General features: G+C 36.3%; 1 protein-coding gene across 1 annotated transcript in view; it reads left to right on the plus strand.

Moving 5' to 3' along the window:
* Window positions 1-20,249, plus strand: part of LOC148951172 (zinc finger SWIM domain-containing protein 3-like) — a 91,692-nt gene that overhangs the window by 43,646 nt on the left and 27,797 nt on the right. The window contains exons 5-6 of the mRNA XM_089090697.1: window positions 263-728; window positions 15,118-15,308. Of these exons, the coding sequence (XP_088946823.1) occupies window positions 263-728; window positions 15,118-15,297 (646 nt within the window). The 3' untranslated portion in view covers window positions 15,298-15,308. The remainder of the gene's footprint in view (window positions 1-262; window positions 729-15,117; window positions 15,309-20,249) is intronic.

Genomic DNA, 20,249 nt, shown 5'->3' on the forward strand with positions numbered 1-20,249 from the left:
TTTCTCTGTGTGCCTAATTGCAAAAAGGAGATAGTGAGGAAGCATAATGAGGTTTATGCAAGAACCCTCCCACAAAAACGCTTTATGAAAAACAATTGAAATATAAAGCCTAGTTACACCTGTCTAAAAACTTTTTGAGCAAAATTTCTGTTGAATCTCTTCCATAAGGATGAATAAATCTTTACCCTCCCACCTTTTTATCTGACGAGGATTCGGTTTTATTTTATTTTTTTCTTTGCCTAATTCATGTTACTGTTTGTAGGTCTGCAAAATTTATGCCACTAACATTTGTTGCAATTGAAGATATTGTTAATCAGCTTAACTTTGTTAAAAGTTGTCCTCCTGAAGCTATGATTGACCAGATCTTCAACTGTTCCAATGAATTGCGGAAGACGAGACAAGTAAAAGCAACTTCAATTGCCCTATCATCAACCATAGAGAAAGCGTGGGGATCTTTTGAAGACGTCTTAACGCCCTATGCTTGTACTTATATTGAGGCCCAAATGAAAATTCCGGAAATAGAACTTTTAGAGACAAACAGCTCAGAAACATTTCAAGCCGATACCTGGGAAGGCTTAGTGACTGTAACAGCGATATCTTGTACCTGTAATTTTCATAGGCATATGAGCCTTCCCTGTTGTCATATACTGGCATGTAGACACTATCTGAATTTAGACTTTTTTGATGAAACCCTCTATGATAAGAGATGGACAGTTGACTACTATAAGGTAATTCTTGATTAATTGTTATAAAATATTAAAGCAGTAATATATGATCAATCCAGAAAACTTTGCTCTTTAGGAGAGATGAAGAGAGGAAAATTATTTTGTGTATAAAAAAAACGACACTTAAAAATGTCTGAAAAATCTGCTATGAATGCTGGCTGACCTTTGAGAATATGCATTCTTTTTTCGCTAAAAGGCTGCTAAGGACTTTCCTTGGTGTAGCTATACCTAGCCAGAACTTTGTAGAGCGCTGATTTTTTTTTGCATTAATTAAAAAAAAAACTATCCGAAAAAGAGGTTTTTTAAATAAAAGTAAAGGCCATATTAAACTTAAGATAATAATAAATAGAAACCTAAAATAACTAAAACTCAAAATGACCTGAAATTACTATTAAAGAATAAATGAAACCGAAAACAAACAGAAATTAAATAAACAATCATAACAAAAAAAACATACAGCATGTACTAATATAAATGAATAAATAGATCTTAAAACGAGTAAAGCTTAAGCTGAATATGCAAACCAAGCTTAAAAAGAACAAAAATACTTTGCTATTGAAGTATAAATGGAACCCAAAACTAACAGAAATTAAATGAATAATCATAACAACAAAACAAATGACATGTTCTCATATAATTAGCAACTGAATGTAAAAACGCGTAAAATTTAAGTTGAATGGGGAAATCTATATTAAAACGATCACTATTATTGTGCTATTGAAGTATAAATGAAACCCAAAACTAACAGAAATTAAATAAACAATCACGGCAAACAAACATACAATTTATACTAATATAAATGAATAAATAAATCTTAAAACAAGTGAAACTTAAATTCATTATGCAAATCAAACGTGAAACGAACAAAAATCACTACAAACAAGAGTTTTGGTTTTGCCTCCTTCTCTCACTATAAAATTCTAAAACTTATTGCGTCATTGGCGCTTTACTGAAAACTATATATGTCTTGAACAGTTTTGGAAAGTAAAAATAAAGTCAAACTGAATGTTTGATGTATAATGCTATTAATTGTTGAAAGATCATCAGTTCAAGATTTTATTTCACTGTAATTTTATTTTCATTTTCAATGCTGCAATGCCGTAACTGGAAAAGAAAATGTTTGTAAAATAATTCCTTTTTCAGCGAAGCACCAATGACGTACTAGGCTTTAGACTTTTACAGCTAGGGAAGGGGGCAGTATCCAAACTCTTGTTTGTAGCGAAGCGTTATTTGGCTTGCACAGTCTTGGAAAGAACTAATAAAATTAAACTGAATATTTGATATATAATGATATTAATTTCTGAAATCTCATCATTTCAAAATTTGGAAAGAGCTAATAAAATTAGACTAATTTCCCATGATATTTGGAATAGGATATCGTTAATAAGTTTTTTAGTTGGGGGGTGGGGCATGGATGGAGGGCCAGGGGTCAGCTCCCATGATTTTTGTAATAAAATATCGTTAATAAGTTGCTTTTTGTGTGTGTGGAGGGGAGGGCATGGAGGGGAGGCCAGGGGTCAGTTCGCACGATCTATTATTGATAAGTTTTTGGGAGAGGGAGGGGTATCGGGCCATGGAGGGCCAGGGGTGAGTTGCCATAATTTTTAGAATAAAATAGCGTTAACAATTTTTTTCTTTTTTTTTGGGGGGGGGGGCGGGCCATGCAGAGAAGGCCAGAGGTCAGCTAACTTACGGTTTGAAATACAATATCACTCATAATTTTTTTGAGTGGGGGTTCAGTTTATCTGATCTTTGAACTATTTTCAAAACCCTCACCTAAGAACCTTATATGCCCCCCGGACATAACATACCACACTTGCCCCAGGGCTTGGGGGGGTTGTGTTGACCCTGGAGTTTTTGTTATCCTATTTTTTAACTTATTTTAGCAAAATGGCTATCTCAAAAATTCGATCCGATGGATTTGGGGTAAAGAGGGCAGGAGGGCTAGTTGCCCTCCGGTCCCTTTTGACTCTTAAAAAGGAAACTAGAACTCTCAATTTTCAATAGAATTAACCCCCGACGAAGTTATACAATCATTTCTTTCATAAAAACCTTATATGCCCCCGGAACATAATTTACAATACTTGACCCCGGGTTTGGGGACGCATTTGGGGAAAATAAGGTTGGTGGACGTGGGTTAGTTTCCATCAGATTAACAACCCTTCCCCCGGGATCTAGGGGGTGGGGGGATGTTAACTCCGTAGTTTTGTTATCTGATTTTTGGACTATTTTAAAAAAATGGTTCTCTCAAAATTTTGGTTGAGTGCCTTTGGAGAAAAGGAGTTGTATGTGAGGGGGTAGATGCCCTCCGTTCACTTTTGACTCTTAAAAAGGTAACTAGAACTTTCAACTTCCAATCATTTGAGCCCCCTCTGAAGTTTATGTGACCACCCGTTACATAAAAACCTTACATGCTCCCGCTGCATAACTTACAACACTTGCCCACTGGTTCGGGCGGGTTGTGTTAACCCAGAGTTTGTTATTTTATCTTCAAACTATTTTGAACAAAATTGCCTTCTCAAAACTTTCATCAGATGCTTTGGGGGGGGGGGCTAGTTGCCCTCCAATCTCTTTTAACTCTTAAAATGGGTACTAGAGATTCCGATTTACAATCGAATGAGCCCTCTCTGAAGTTTCTACTATCATCCCTTCCATAAAAACCTTATATGCCCCGGGAGCATAACTTACAACACTTGCAACCGGTTTCTGGAGAGGGGGGGGGGGGGCTGTGTTATCCCTGGAGTTTTGTTATCTGATTTTTTGTCAATTTTGAACAAAATGGCTCTATAAAAAAAATTCTATCGGACGCAATTGGGGAAAAGAGGTTTGTTGGGGGAGGGGGGCTAGTTCCTGTCGGATCACTTTTGGCTCTTAAAAAGGGAACTAGAATTTTGAATTTCTAATTATTTTAGTCCTCTCCGAAGTTTAAACAACCACCTCTTCCATAAAACCTTATATAACTCCGCGGCACAAGTTACAACCCTTAGTTCCCCACGCTCTGGGGGAGGGGGGCATGTTGACCTCGAAATTTTGTTATTTGATCGTTGGACTATTTCAAAGAAATTGGCTATCTCAAATCCATCAGATACATTTAAGGAAAAGAGGGTGTAAGGGGGGAGGGGATAGATGCCCTTCGATCACTTTGACTCTTAAAAAGGTAACTGGAACTTTCAATTTCCAGTCAAATGAGCTACCTCTGAACCTAAGAGGATAGCCCCTTACATAAAAACTTTATATGCCCGCGCGGCGTGATGTTTGAACTATTTTCAATAAAATCGCTACCTTCAAATTTTTATTGGATGGGTTTGGGGAAAAAAGGGTTGGGAGCGGGGGGCTAGGTGACATCTGATCTCTTTTGACTCTTAAAAAAAAGTGAACTAGAACTGTCAATTTCCAATCAAATGAACCCCTTCTGAAGTTTATACGAGCAGCCCTTCCATAAAAACCATGCATGTCCCCAGAGCATAACTTACAACGCCTGCCCCTCGGCCCTGAGGGGCTTTGCCTACTCCGAAAATTTCGCTATCTTATCCTTGAAATAAGATTAAAAATTTAACCAGATGTATTTGGGAAGAAATGAGCGCTGGGACCATTTGTCCTCCGATAACTTTTGACTCCTAAAAAGGTATAACTTCCGGTCTCCAATTGAATGAGCCCCCTTCGAAGTTTATACGACCATCTATTCAATAGGAAGTGCTCCTGGAAAAAAAATTGGAGCCTTATGGCCTTGGATTTGGGGCGGGGGGGCGGGAGGCTAGTTGCCATCAGATCACTTTTGAATCTTAAAAAGGGAACTAGAACTTTCAATGTCTAATCATTTGAGCCATCTCCGAAGTTTATACAACCACCTTTTCCGTAAAAACCTTATATGCCTTTGAGGTATAAGTTACAACCTTTCCCTTGGGTTTCGTTTTTCTTCTTTTTTTTTGGGGGGGGGGATATGTTGACCCCCAAGTTTTGTCATCTGATTGTTGGACTATTTTAAACAAAATGGCTCTCTCAAAATTTTGATCGGATGTATTTGGGGAAAAGAGGGTGTGGGGGGGGGGGGGGTGTATGCCCGCCGATCACTTTTGATGACTCTTAAAGGTGAATAGAAACTTAAATTTCCAATCAAATGAGCCAACTCTAGTGTTTGTACGACCACCCTTTACATAATACCTTATCTGCCCCCGGGGCATAAGTTACGACTCTTCCTCCGGGGTCTGGGGGGTTGTATCGACCCCTGATTTCTTGTTATTTTACCTTAGGCTATTTTTGAAGAAAATTGCTATCTCAAAATTTTGATCAGATGCTTTTGGGGGAAAAGGGGCCTTGGGGGGGAGGACTAGTTGCCCCCCATCACTTTTGACTCTTAAAAAGGGCACTAGAAATCCGATTTAAAATCAAAATAGCTCCCTCTGAAGTTTATATTACCATATCTTCCATAAAAACCTTATATGCCCCCGGGCATAACTTGCAACACTTACCCCCCAGATTCTGGTGGGCTGTGTTATCCCTGGAGCCTTTGTTATATGATCTTTGGTCTGTTTGGAACAAAATGTCTATATAAAAAATTCGATGGGACGCATTTTGGGAAAAGAGGGTTGGTGGGGGGGGGGGGGCAAGGCTAATTGTCAATGGATCACTTTTGACTCTTAAAAAGGGAATTAGAACTTTCAATTTCTTATCATTTGAGTCCCTTCCGAAGTTGATATGACCGCTTCTTCCGTAAAAACTTTATATACCCCCAGGGCATAAGTTGCAACCCTTTCCTCGAGCTCTAGGGGGGGGGTATGTTGACCCCGGAGTTTTTGTTATCTGTTCGTTGGACTATTTCAAACAAACTGGGGGAAAAGAGGGTGTATTTGTGTGTGTGAGGGGGGGGGGTAAATGCCCTCCAATCCATTTTGTCTCATAGAAAGATAATTAGAACTTTCAATTTCCAATCAAATGAGCCACTTCTGAAGTTTATACGAGCATCCCTTCTATAAGAACCATATATGCCCCCATGGCATAACTTCAAACGCCTGCCCTGGGCTCTGAGGAGTTATGTTGACCCCGGAGTTTTCGTTATATGATCTTTGAACTATTTTTTAACAAAATGGCTATTTCAAAATTTTGATCGGATGTATTTGGGGAAAAAGGGCGTCGGGGAGGGGGTGCTAGTTGCCCTCCGATCACTTTTGACTCTTAAAAAGGACACTAGAACGTCCGATTTCCAATCGAATGAGTCCCTTCTGAAGTTTATGCGATGACCCCTTCCATATGAAGTGCAACTTGGAAAAAAATAATAATAATAAAACATTGGAGCTGTATGGCCTTTATTATAGGCATTGCTATAACGTTGCCTCTGTATTTGGGGGAAAAGGGCGTGGGGGGGGGGTTCAAGTTGCCCTCCGATCACTTTTGACTCTTAAAAAGGGCACTAGAACTTCCGATTTCAAACACACCACTCGATGCCTTTTTTTATGCTCTTTCCAAATATAATTCTGATGTATTAATTCTGATAAATTTTATTTCTGATGTAAATGAGAGGTAAGTTTAAAAAGTTACCCTGCCGTTTAACACATTGTCAGATGAAATTTACAATTGTAGCTTGGCTATTTTTTCCCTTTATTATTTGCTTGATCTTTGAAGTAAAAAACAACAGAAAGATTAAGTTTTAAGTTGTATGAAAATAAATTGACCGAGGAAATCCATCGTGGAAGCCTTGTTTTGTGAAATTTTATGTCAAGATAATTGATTGTAAAAACATAGTTTCGGCGCCTTGTGTGTGGAGTCTGTCATTGAAGTTCCTCAAATTTAATTGGGATCATTCAGAATTACGATATAACATGGTAACCCGTTGTGCAAAAAGTGGGGTAGCATAGTAGGCATGCTACTTGACAGTTTTCATGGCCTTGTAAGATTTGTTGGCAAATTTTGTCAGAAAATGCCAGTGCTTCCACTATCCCTGAATTTGTCAGCAGCTTTTGGAATTTTGTCGAGTTCTGTTCCTGGCCACTTTGGAACTTTTTTCATACCTGATGCTAACTATCATCTTGGAAGAAAAAAATCTATTGAGTTCACTCTATTGAGAGAATCTATTGAGTTCATTTCTCAAAAAGGCGTAAAAACAGTGACTAATCCGGGTTTTGACGATCTTTCATGAATCAAAGAAATAGCTTCATCCCCCATGATTCGATATTTCGAATTTTGTAAAAAATTCATAATATATAATACATATTAAACTTTTCCAACAAAATATTACCAAAAGCTACTGCAAAGTTTGAATTTATACTGACGTTTCTCGTGATGGCCATGGTAGGTAACATTTGAGTTATAATAATATTATATTGATAATCGTCTAAGTCAAACAGTTCGTGGTAACGAACTGTAAGTAAGGAGCGGCCCGGCTCAATAGTAACCGAAACCGAAAAAAACGGAATTTTGATACCAATAGATACATCGAAAGAATCGGATTTTTATGCTGATTTCAAATATATAAGTTCCATCAAGTTTAGTGTTACCCATCAAAAGTTACGCACCTGAGAAAATTTGCCTTATTTTCGAAAAAAGGGGGAAACACCCCCTAAAGTCATAGAACTTTAATGAAAATCACACCATCAGATTCAGCGTATCAGAGTCAAACTTTTTTTTTACCAGGGGTAATCGTATCGAACCAGTGGTCCTAGAATATCGCGGGAGGGCTCATTCGAACGGAAATTAAAAGTTCTAGTTCCCTTTTTAAGTGACGAAAAAATGGAGGGCAACTAGGCCCCCTACAACGCTAAATTTTTTCCCAAAGTTACCCGATCAAAATTTTTAGACAACAACTGTGTTCAACTTGGTCGAAAAATAGAATAACTATGTTTTTGCGTACTAAGTAATCACTCAAAGACCCCGGGGGAACGCCAGCAAGTTATGAGCTTTTCCCAATAATTAAATATAATAGCCTATTGGCTATTTGAAAATATACAGAAGTTTTCAGGGGGATTTTTTCTGGTAGTTGGGGGGGGGGGGGTTGGGTCAGGGGTTACGTGGGAGGATGTTTTCATAGAGGAAGTTATCATGGGGAAGGGACATTGCTATAAAGGGGTGCCGGATTTCCCAGCATTATTTAAAAAATCGATCAGAAATTAAATAATAAAAAAAAACAACATTTTTTCAACTGAAAGTAAGGAGTAACATCGAAACTTACAACGAACAGAAATTATTACATATATGATTGGGTTCGCCCCCTAGTCATTACCTCGCTCTTTACGCTAAAGTTTTTTTTTGTTATTTCATCAGAGCTATTTATTCTAATTAACAGCCTTTGTGATTAAGGGGTCATTCTTAAAGAATTAGAAAAAAATATCAACTTTAGCGTATACAGTGAGGTATTGACTAGAGAGCGAACCCCCTAATATACGTAATAAAAATATACGAATATAGAAGTTCGTAAGTTACGTCAGGACAAAATTTTCGAGAAAGCCATTTAGAAAAAGTAAAATTAATATGCAAATTTCGTTTTAATTATTCATGTGCGGTGAGCCACAATCAAAGCTGCATTAAATCAAAAACGTTCAGAAATTAAATAAAAAAAACAAGGGTACTCCTTTAGTATACCTACTCTTTTATATATCTCAAACTGAAGACGCGATGACAAACCCGTTTTTGCGGGATGATGCAAGACACCGCTGTAGAGAAATACAATGTATAGCGTGGTTTTAATTGCGTATACGATATTTAAAGGTTTTTTTTTTTTTTTTTTTTTTTTTTTTTTTTTTTTTTTTGGGGGGGGGGAAAGGTACCTAGGTTAGGTTACGTATTTAACATATGCTATTTCCCCCCCCCCCTAATGTGCAAATATATAGCCCAAATTTGTTTCTAAACTATTATACAGTCATCCCATTTATTTTATTTCATTAGTATTAACCAAACTAGTAGGTAGCAGGCCAAAAAGAGTAGATATGCTAAAGGAATACCAAAACAAGTTGTTTTTTTTTAACTGAAAGTAAGGAGCGACATTAAAACTTAAAACGAACAGAAATTATTCAATAACTTCTCGCTCCTCAACGTCTCCTCAATTTTCCCTCCTCAACGTCTCGCTCTTTACGCTAAAGTTTGACTTTGTCTCACAACTTATTTTAAAAAAAATCAAGAACTTTAGCGTAAAGAGCGAGGCGTTGTGGAGGGGACAGCCCCTTTCATATACGGAATAATTTCTGTTCGTTTTAAGTTTTAATGTCGCTTCTTACTTTCAGTTAAAAAAATCTTGTTTTTTTTTTTATTATTTAATAACAAGTAGAAGTGAAGCAATGCAGAATAAAAACAGAACCTGAGAAAATTAACACATATTAAAAGTTATCTCTAAATATGATTACTCAAAATGAATTGTGTCAAAACAATTAAACAAGAGGATAATAATGATCTAACCGTAATTAAGACTTCTTGTAACTTCGATTCCAGCTACTTATATGACATCTACATTTCAGCTGTCTAAAATTTATTGATAATCGTTCGTGTCTCATACCAACGCGAATCATGTAGTCAGCGTTTGCAATTACGAAGGTGCGAAACTTGTATTTCTCGCGAATCATGAATATTAAGTAATGGGCTTAAGTCTGACAGAAAAAGAATTGAGTAGTCACAGCACACTGAATATTGACTAGGTTTAACCATTTGTGTCTGGCATTTACACATGTAAACAGAACATGAATATCTAGAAAGTATCGCTTTATTTGTCAGAAAAGAATCATTTCAAGCGTATCATCATTTGACTCCCAAAAAATGGTCTCCACAAACATAATAGCCTAATGAATACAAGAATTAATACATCCCGGTCCCCTTAACTGGACCAGCTTTGACGCTAAGTTATGCAAAAACATTTGTTGCTTCTTTTTTTTAAATTTACTGTATTTTGAATATTAACCCGGTTTTGATGTGTTTTCAGTAGATTACAGACATCAGACTTTTAATAACAGATATCAGAGCTTTCAGAATTTTACAGATATTGGAAAATCTCAAAATTCAGTATATTTAAGTTTTTTAGATATATCCTGCTTTAAGTTTTAACTTCTCTCTTTACTTCCCTTTTGATCTAGTTTAATATCCCCCTAATAAACCCCACGTTCAACCTGATGTTCCATGCTGTATGCTGTATGTTGTTCCTATTGTACCAAAAATTATAGTTGAAACGAAAAAAAAAATGATTGGAGTTTTAAAATGTTGGAGCTCCATCCACCTTTTCAGAAAGGTTCTAACTGAAGATTTTTTATTTATCTTGATAGATAAAGACATCAAGAATTCTCTGTCTAGAATAGAACTTATTGCAGTTTATCCACTTCTAACGCACAATAAGCAACTAATTAATCTAATAGGTTTCAATAGGCGCTTTTGAACGCAATTCAAAAATCGCAATAGCCTATTGAACGCTAAAAAAATACAAAATCAATTGCAATGAGCTTATTGAACACGGGGAAAATCTAGCCAAAGCCTTAGTACCGTGACCTGGGAAAATTTTGACAAAACCTCCTCTGCTTTAGTGTTAATATCAGCGAGTGCAAAAAACGAATAGCTGGTACAGAAGAGCAAATGTTAATACTGAGCTAACGTAGAGTAGGAACCAGTTTAACTGAGGAAAAAAATGCAATTAAGATAGCTGCTTTTAGAAGAAAATTAAGATCGCCTCTGAGAAAAAAAGCAACACGGTAGACAATATTTAGTGTTACTAAAAAAAAACCCATAAAGTTAATTATGGAAACTGAAATCAAAATATCAGTATTATTAATTCTTTTTATCCCTTATTTTGCTATTGCTTTTATATTGGGTCAGAAATCAGCCACTTTGGCCAAAAAGGACACAATTTGTATATTTGTGTGCATTCTTTTGTAACAAGCCCGTGTTCTGTATACTAACATTCCACTAATTATTTCATAATAATAAAAAGAGTTTAAAAGCAGAAAATAGCTTATTCTTTCAGGTTTGATCCACATGAACTTTGTTTAGCTGTATAGAGTCTGGAATTATATTTCCAGAGGATGGAAATGATTTTTAGTGTCATTTAAATCAGCATGTTTTCGTTCAGAGTGGCGTCCAACATTATGTACATTGTGTTTTGATTAGGTTTTAACTTGAAAGTTACTTTTGGCATTACGGTACAGTTATGGATTTTTAAATCACTGTAAGTAACAGAATTTATGTGTGTTATCGTTTCTAAAATACATATTTGTGGCACTTTTTAATCCAAATGAACTGCAACCCAGAAATAATTATCCATGTTTAATTGACTATCTCAATTACCGAAATTTCAGAAGTGTCAAAAAGTTGTCTGACATTCTGCAACAGGCTCTAACCTGAGAGATGGCGGTACCCCAAAAGCCAGTTTAACTTCTACGCGCTACGGATTTCTGCTTTTCCCGTCTCTGGCGGTTTACAGAACCCTCAGGGTTCCCTGGCAAGTATACTTTCCTCGTGGTTTCAGTGTGCCACACGCCTCAGGTACCATAAAGATCCAACTCCCCAATTCCCCCTCAAGGAAAGATCTCTGGCTTAGTATACGATTCTTTTTCTATACCAAGCTAATCTAATCTCAGTCTAGCTGTAAGCTGCCGACCCTACCTAGGCCAATCAAAATAGGTCAAAGATATAAAGAAAGATTTCTTATCTGTATTCACAACCACATATATATATCAGAACTCAAAAACGGAACTAAAGATAAAAATTCTTGCAATACACTTTGAGACGCGCCTTTGCGCGCGCACCCCTGACCAAAGGCGATGAATGGCGGAATCAAATTAAACTCCCAGCATCCTTTGAAGCTTTTCAAGTTGTAAGTTTAAGTTGTATGAGTCATCGCTCACCTGGCTTTTTCAGACATTAACTAATTTGTGGATTCCTTCAGACGTCTCGTAATAAAAGCTTTCCCGAGGTTTAGATATTGAAGATAAATGAAGTTAAATTTATAAAAAGGGCATTTTTCTGAAACAAAACGGCCAAAGGTCCCAACAATATATATATATATATATTTATATATAAAATATATATATATATATATATATATATATATATATATATATATATATATATATATATATATATATATATATATATATATATATATATATGTATGGCCATACATGTTACAGTGTAAGGTGTCCGACCAATAAGGCGATAAACAATGATAAACCCCTATCAAAATGAGTATAAAACCTGCCCACTCAAGGTGCAATGAAGAAATGAACCAAGGATCCTCCATCTTTAATGCGAATATCTCATGGAATCTAAATGGAAATTTGCTAAATCGGTCTGTGTTTTTAATGGAGTTTTTATCTAAATGTGACATAATGTGTATTGAGGAGCACTTTGCAACTACTTTGAGCCTGAGCCTTTTGGAACTATCAACCAATACTAAAGTGTTCTCGGTCACTGCACGCCACTCTCAGTCTGGTGGCCGGCCTTTTGGGGGTCTAGCAACCTTTGTGAAGTCATGTTTTCCTTCGTCTATTTTGATTCAGCAAATGACTTTAGTAATTGGAATCCAGAATTTTGTTTTGCTAAACATTTATCTGTCAACGAACTACCCTGACGACCGATCTGAGAGACTTTTTGTCATTAGTGCCGCTCGTAAATGTTTTACCGGTACCATCTGGCCGCTCTATGAAATAACATTCTTTCCCAAAATAATTAGGATCATTGATAGTAAGTAAAATATTGTCAACAATTTCAAGCTGTTTCAATTCAGCAAGTGACTTTTTAGCAATTAGAATCCAGAATTTTGTTGTGCTAAACATTTATCTGCTCACGAACTACCGTGACGATCGATCTGAGAGACTTTTTGTCATTAGTACTGGTCGTTTATCTAAATGCTTACTAAAAATAAAAGAGCAGGGTTTATGCTGTATCGCGACTGGTGACTTCAATTGTGACCTAACCGACCCGCTTAATTCTTCTGGTGATTACGATCGCCCAAGTATTATTTTATGTCTGTTCGATGATGGTTATGTAGTTGCACCGAAGAATGAGAGTTTTACTTACGCCCATAATTCGGGCAGGACATCTAACTTAGACCATCTTTGTCACAGGTCATCCGTAACTATCGCGGAAGTTATTGTTAGTGATTCTAATTTTACGTCAGATCATTTTCCTTTGTCTTTTAGTGCTCAGATTGGTGATTGTGGCCCCTATATATATATATAACCGGCTTCCAAAAAGCAATCTGTATTTTATGCTAATGATTGGGACAGGGCATCTCCAGATCTTTTCTAGGACGTGCAATGATGTTCTCACAATGATTTGTATACCGTTTGATATGTTGATGCAGAGTTGAAGAAAGAATTTATGTGATTCTCGAGTTAGGCTGAACATTTATTGCAGTGAACTTACTCATGCCCTAGCTCTTTCAGAAAGATCAGCAGTACCTATCAGGCGAGTAAAAGTTGGAACTGAAGAGCCCGGCTGGTCAACTAATTATAATTTGCGAAATGCTTGCTTTTCTGCTAAGTTTTGGCTTTCGGTTTGGATTGAAGCGGATAAACCGCAGGATGGTTGGCTGCGAAAACTGTATATTTATACAAAACGCCAGTTTGCAAAGCAGCTTTCTCTGCATCGGAGTTCAATTATCTCGTCTTGCTCAGAAGAAGTTCGGTTGCGGCCAAATAAGCTGTGGTACAGTCTTGTAAAAAATATGCGAATCCAAATACCGTCTTGTATACAACTTTCCTCATGGGTTGAGCATTACAGAAAAAAAAAATTTCTGCTCCAGATTAACGTCTGCATAATAGTTTTAAAGTGAAACTTTGAAATTTTTTTGTGCATGCTTTTAGTCCAGGACTCATTATTACAAAGAACCTGATTATTTCTGCAATTGGTAAACAGAAGAAAAATAAAGTCAAGAGGATTTGATCGGATTTCTGCAAAGCATTTGCCATTGTGTGGTGAACTGTTTATGGAACACTTAGTCCTCTTTACCAAACGATATTTAATCTTGGATTTGTCCCTGATTCTTTTTCAATTGGATGTTTGACTCCCGTCCCTAAGAAGAATATACCTCCTTCTGAGTGTTCGTCTTTTCGCCCAATAGCAGTTGCAACTTTGTTATGTAATATTTTTGAGAATTTTACAATTGATGAATTGTGAACTAAATGTACAGTTCAGGCCCACCAGTTTGATTCTCAGTCTCACCTTGGGTGTGGTCATGCTCTTTTTGCTTTGGTATCTGCTTTAGTTGATGCAGAAAAACACGGTGAAAGCATTGCTTTAGCTGCCCATGATGTAAGACACGCATTTGATTGACTTCTCGCCGAGGAGATTATATTTGATTTGGGTTTGGCCGGTGTTGACCCTGCATCCTAGCCCCGCTGGTTGACATGTATGAAAATCTGAAAGTGGAACTTAGGCTCCCTCTAGTAGCTAAGGACTGTAGTAGTCTTTTATATGATTCTGCTGTTTCTCCGCGTGGAAATCCCCTTCTCCCGGTAAAGAAGGGAGTGAGACAAGATGATATTTCGTTACCGACAGCATTTAATAACAATATTGTAAGGCCACAATCAAAACCACTTATGACTTATATTCTGCGTGGTATTGATTTGTCTTTGATTGGTTATGCAGATGATGTGCTGAACCTGTGTCGGCCACTGCATGGGTTAGAAGCTAATTTTATCAAGTCGCAACAAGAGTATGCCCATATTGGACTCCAGTTTAATGCTGAAAAGTCCGAAATGCTGCTTTTTAACTCGAAATCTGTTGCTGGTCTGAGTTTCACTCTTGGTGATTCCATTGTTGAGTTCGCGGATGATATTGTATATCTGGGTGTCCCTATTGAGTGGTCAATACTAGAGACGTGGCGGTTACTGCTTTCTCATTTTCAGAAGCGGTCTTCTTTTACGTATAGCTGTATAGTGGCAAATAAGCGGAAGTCTGATTGTCGTCTGTTGGCCCAGGTGTACAATGCTGTGGTTTTGCCTCACTATCTACATCTTAGCCCATTTTTGTGCATTTTTACGGCTACAGATAAACTGAAATTGCGTTCACTGTACTATAAGTATGCAAAGTTTTTGCTGCGTTTACCACCGTGGACAAGCAATAGGTATCGATCAATTTTACGTGCCAGTACAGTGTTACCAACCCCGAAGAAGCGGCTCTGTCGCAAATTGATCGATATAATTCATCTGTCAAAACCCACCGCGGGCAAATGTTTTACAACAGTAGTCGGTATATATATACACACATATATATATATATATATATATATATATATATATATATATATATATATATATATATATATATATATATATATATATATATATATATATATATATATATATATATATATATATATATATATATATATATATATATATATATATATATATATATATATATTTGTTTAAGAATCTATTTTAAAAAAATTATATTTTATTTAACTTATTTATTTTTATTGCAGTCGACATTTAAGCATTTTGAAGAAGTAAATGACACATTTAGTTTCGTTAACGGGGAATGGGTATGTAGAGAAGGTACTTCAAAAGATGAAATGGTCGAAATCAACGCTGAAGAAGAGGACAATATATTCATGGACGATGTCACGGTTGTAGACCTGGGAGATGTTGAAACGTCTGCTTAGGTAGCCTTGACGTAAGTTCAATAAGAATTTCCAACCTTGTTAATTGTAATTTTCTCAGATTCTTGATTGTCATACCTGAAAAGAGAGGAGAAAGCACCTGAGAATCTTTTGGAAAAAACCCTCCTCAGCCAAAACTGGAAAAGCATGATCTAACAATGTGCCTTTTGTGTTGTTGATCCACCCTCCTTTACCCACCAAAATTCTTTTACTCCTGCTCCAAAACTGGAATCTGTGTACATTTATGTTGTTATTAGTATACCGGATTTAACTTTTTGTTTTCTTAAAGTTAAAATCTAGTTCAATTTGCGATTTTTTTTTTTACTTTTTGTTATGCATAAGAAACGGTTATCAGCCCGCTTGGACGTTTTTCAGCCTACTTTGCCTAACAAGTCTGGAGATTTAGATGATTCCTCCGGATATTAATCCCCTTGTTGTTATTATTATAATTTTATTGAATGACAAAAATGTCCAGATTTGATAGAAAAAGACTTTTCCCTGTCCAATAATTATACCGAAACGAGGGCAGTTGGGATTCAGAAAGGGAGCACGAAGAAGCTTTTGTTGGTATTTGAGTCTCTTGCCAAAGTTTATATACACTGAAAAAGAAACCTATTCTATCCTTGGATATCCTAAACCCGTCATAATAGTAGAAGTAAACCTGAAAATAAAGCCGAAAAAGTCGCTAAGTACTACTGGAAATGCAATAACAAACAAGGATGTTAAAAAGATACTCCAAGAATTTTTTTTCAACAATTCTATCAACCTAGCCATCATTGCTTCTTCGAGATCTTTATTTAATTAGTATGGAACTGCCCGTGGCGCTTATAATAGATGTTCAAGAAGATTCCCGTAATTAACGTTCATGTTCGTTGCTTTGTACTTCCTTGGTTATTTTGTTGCAACAACTTTGCTATTTTTTTAAATAAATGTTTATTTTGCTGTTAAAAATGAGTCTATTTTTATGACACCCTGTAATCTGATAATAACATTTAATCTTGGGATTTTAGATTTTTGAATGACTTTTTTAACATTGGTTGAATAACCACATTAATCCTGCACTTCATTCACGCTCGTTGCTCAATTCTAATTTAACTTTTGGGGAATGACGCTCGGTTGGTTAGTTTTATGAGTTGTTCCTTGCGAACTTTCTGATTTATAGCTTTTGCCAGGTGTTTTTGTCTTGTGATAAATTGTCTATTTGTATCTTACGAGTGAACATTATACCTACTTTAAGCAGGTATAAGACCGTCTTTTAGAAAAAAAAAAATCAAGATGGAGGGCACTAAGCTTTCAAGTACATAATTTACGAAAGCAATTTATCAAGAGAAAGTGAAATTAAAAATATAGTTCTATGTTTTGCCAAAAGTAGCGGGTTTTGCCATAGGTTTTGTGCTCAAAACTGAACTTGTACTTATAGCAAAAACAAAATTGGTGTAATTCTGAAAAGGGACCAGAAAAACTTTTAACATTGAATTTGTCATACGTGAAAACATTGACTTTCAGGTTGTTGCATTTCCAAAGCCAAAAACTTCCTAGGACAATATTTTATTAGCGGCAGCACTTGAATGTCCATGTTTTTTTTTTTTTCCCACAAGAAATTGTGTTGGACGGGTGTTAATTTGAAGTTTGCTAAACCAAATCTCAATCCAGGGTAAATCTCAAGTTCAAAATTTAAATTATTGTGAAAACAATTAATTAGGGCAAGTGGTTGTGTCATTTTGGCCTAAACTAATTATTTCAGAACTAGATCGAGTAAAGAAATCAAATTTTATATTTTAAGATTTTGTGTGTATAAGGACGCTTATATACTTATTTTCAGCTTCTAGACCCCTTGACCCACGGAGTCAGAGTCTCTACTGCTTGTGATTCTAGGTGTATAATTGTGCGCTTTTTCTTAAACACTGCTGAACCAATTGACAAACTTTAGCAAATGTTCATTTAGTAGGAAATAACGATTTCTTCGATACAAGATCGAAAGGAGGATCGATACAATATACCGGGGTATATAGGAGTGCTGTTATTAACGTTAAAAGTAAATATCACTATTGGGTTGTAAAGTGTGGGAGGTAGTGATACTGATCAAAATCTTCTTTTGATGTCTCTATTCAATCGTCACTTCAGGTGGCCGTACTCAGTGCCAGGCGGGGGATATCCCTCAAATAAAACTGAACTGGTAACTTGATCTATATATAAAATTCCTGGGTTTATTGTACGCGATAACATAATATCATCAAAATAAGAGACGAACTCTCCTAAAGCAAAAGATAGCATCTACACTTTCCAAAACCTGAAATCAAGGCTAGGAAATAAATGTATACACTGTAAACAATAAGAAACTTACTATTTGTCTTCTGGTGAATATAGAAATGAAATTACTGTAAAACGGAAAAACAGACACCCTACCTCTTTAGGACGGGACCTTTTTGACATTCTGACCAATCATGGCAATTCAGACCAAGATCTTGGCTACGCAGCTTTGAAATAAGTGAAACACCGGTTGAAGATGAAAGACATCTACTGGTTTGCAACTGTAAGGGTTTACAGATGAGTCATTGTCTGGCTGAATTTAATCTTAATTAATGGATTTTTCCTTCGAAGTGTAAAAGATTTTCATGGAAAAAAGGCAAAAGAAGAAACAAGCATAGAGGGACTTAATAAGGAACATAAAGAACATTTGACTCATAATCTGGGCCATGGATCCAATGATGAGTTTAAAGAGGAAATAGTAAGTTACGAAAAGGACATTTATCTGATAATTAGGGCCTATCATCCAAAAATCATCATCTAGTAGTTTAGAATTAATCCAAAGCTGACATTTAGGAAGGATAGCTACCTTCTGAGAAGTTATGACGCTGAAAAAAAAACTTTCCATGAGCAGCTGCGTCTGAAACTGAAGAGCCTAAAATTTTACATTGTAGGAAATGGATGGAACAATTAAGGAGTAGTATGTGAAGTAGCATATGGAGTTATGGAGAGGAAAGCTAAAAGTGCAACTAGGAATATTAGTGAAAACGATCTAAGCTTGGTAGAAAAGAGGAGGGATTTGTACAAGAAGTATTTGAGTCATAGTAGCTGGTTTCGTTTTGAATCAGGAGTTAAACAGGGTTGGGTTCTATCCCCACCTATATGGATCATTTTGGTGGACTTTGTCCTAAGGAATACAGCAAAGGCAATAGGAGAGCATGGAATCAAATGGGAAGGTAAAACTCGCCGAGACTTAGATTATGCTGATGATTTGAGCATCCTAGATGAAAATTTTAGCAAAATAATGATTTATTGGAGGTTTTGAGAGTTCATGGTGCAAGAACAGCTTTAAAAATTTATGTTAAGAGGACTAAATCGCTTAGACTAGGATTAAATGAAGGTGAAGAGGTAATGTTGGGTAAGGAGAAGATCGATGAAGTGGATAGCTTCACTTACCTTAGTAGATATTAAAAGATTTCAAAAGTGGAATAGCCAAGGCCCAGGTTGTTTTTCACCGCTGAAAAAAAGTTTGGATAAATACAAAGATAAGTCTATGGATCAAGGTTAGAATATTGGAAGCTTCAGTGACGACAGTGGTCAAATGCGGTTCTGAAACCTTGGCGCTTCGGAAGACAGAGGAGGATTTGTTAGATGTTTTCCAGAGGAGTTATGTATGGATTATTGAGGATACCTGATTGACTGACCGTGTATCAAACAGTGAGTTATACGAAAAGTTTGGTTCTATTCCAATATCTAGGGCTACAATGAGAGAAAGGTTAAGATGACTAGGACGCACTTGCGGGTGACAAATGGCAGATTGCCAAAGATCGTCCTTTTCGGCCATCCACCTAGAGTCAAACGAAGAACAGGTTGTCCCCGTATAGTGTGAGAAAAGGTCGTAAGAATGGATTTAAAGGAAATTGGATCTTCTTGGGAGGATGTAAAGAGGGATGCTTTGAATAGATTCGGATGAAGGAGGAGAATGCGGAACTGTGTTGGCCTCAGGCACCTTGGTTTTGCAGTGAGTTGTAGTAGTAATAGTATAGGTTTCTATAAACTTATGATACATATGTTTTGATTGTGACAAGAGGGTGTTGACTGTGCCCAAAAATATTTTTTTGTGCAAATAGAGTTAAAGAATTAATGGTGAGTTTTAGCATTCCGAGATTACTTATCCAACTAGCCGGATGACTCATCCATAACGTTCCATGGGACGTAAATGACATCAGAGTTTAGTAGGATTACTACTTGAAACAGTTTGGATCATTTGTTGGATGTGTTACATCTGTTAACCCGGGAAAATGCAGGAAAACTGAAAGTAAGTTATCATATATAGGCTAAACAAAACATTCAATCCTTTCAAATGTGGAAGGAAAATACGTTTAAAATTATATGCAGAGAACAAAAGGGACAGTAATTGTGAAACTTGGGTAAATAGGCAATATTTGCAGTGGAGTACACGTGATTAATGTTGTTATTAGCCCGTTTATATAAAGCATTTCAGTTGACAAGTTGCCAAATAAGTACTTGTTGTTATCTTTTACGAATTACATCCGTGGAAGTTAGTATTAAGCGGATAAATGTAGAATTTCCTCTCCCTTGTCGTCTTGACTTGGAGAGACGGGCAATGTAATCCAAATTAGCACCAATAGAATAATATACTTCCAGTTTTACACAAAAAGCGAAACTTTTAAGCACCAAACGTCCAGTTCTATGTACACTCTTGAACATTTTTCGCAAAGGTGTGCTGTGAAAGAAAAAGCCTGTGCTGTGAAAGGAGAATGAAACATTTGAATTAAATTAAAAAGCTGCATAGAACTGGAAAAAACTTGAAAATTTACTGTTTTATACCAGTATCGTAGTCAGTATCAGGGGGGGGGGTATTTTTTTTTACCTAAAAGAAAATTTTACTCTGTTCCTGCAAAAAAAGAAATAGTGAATCCTACTTCTTCTGGAAGAAAAATCTTCAGAGGAATTATCAGCAGAAT

This window comes from Artemia sp. Qi Xiang Cuo, chromosome 6 (assembly GCF_049724085.1).
Source record: "Artemia sp. Qi Xiang Cuo chromosome 6, ASM4972408v1, whole genome shotgun sequence".
In the NCBI taxonomy this organism is placed as follows: Eukaryota; Metazoa; Arthropoda; class Branchiopoda; order Anostraca; family Artemiidae; genus Artemia; species Artemia sp. Qi Xiang Cuo.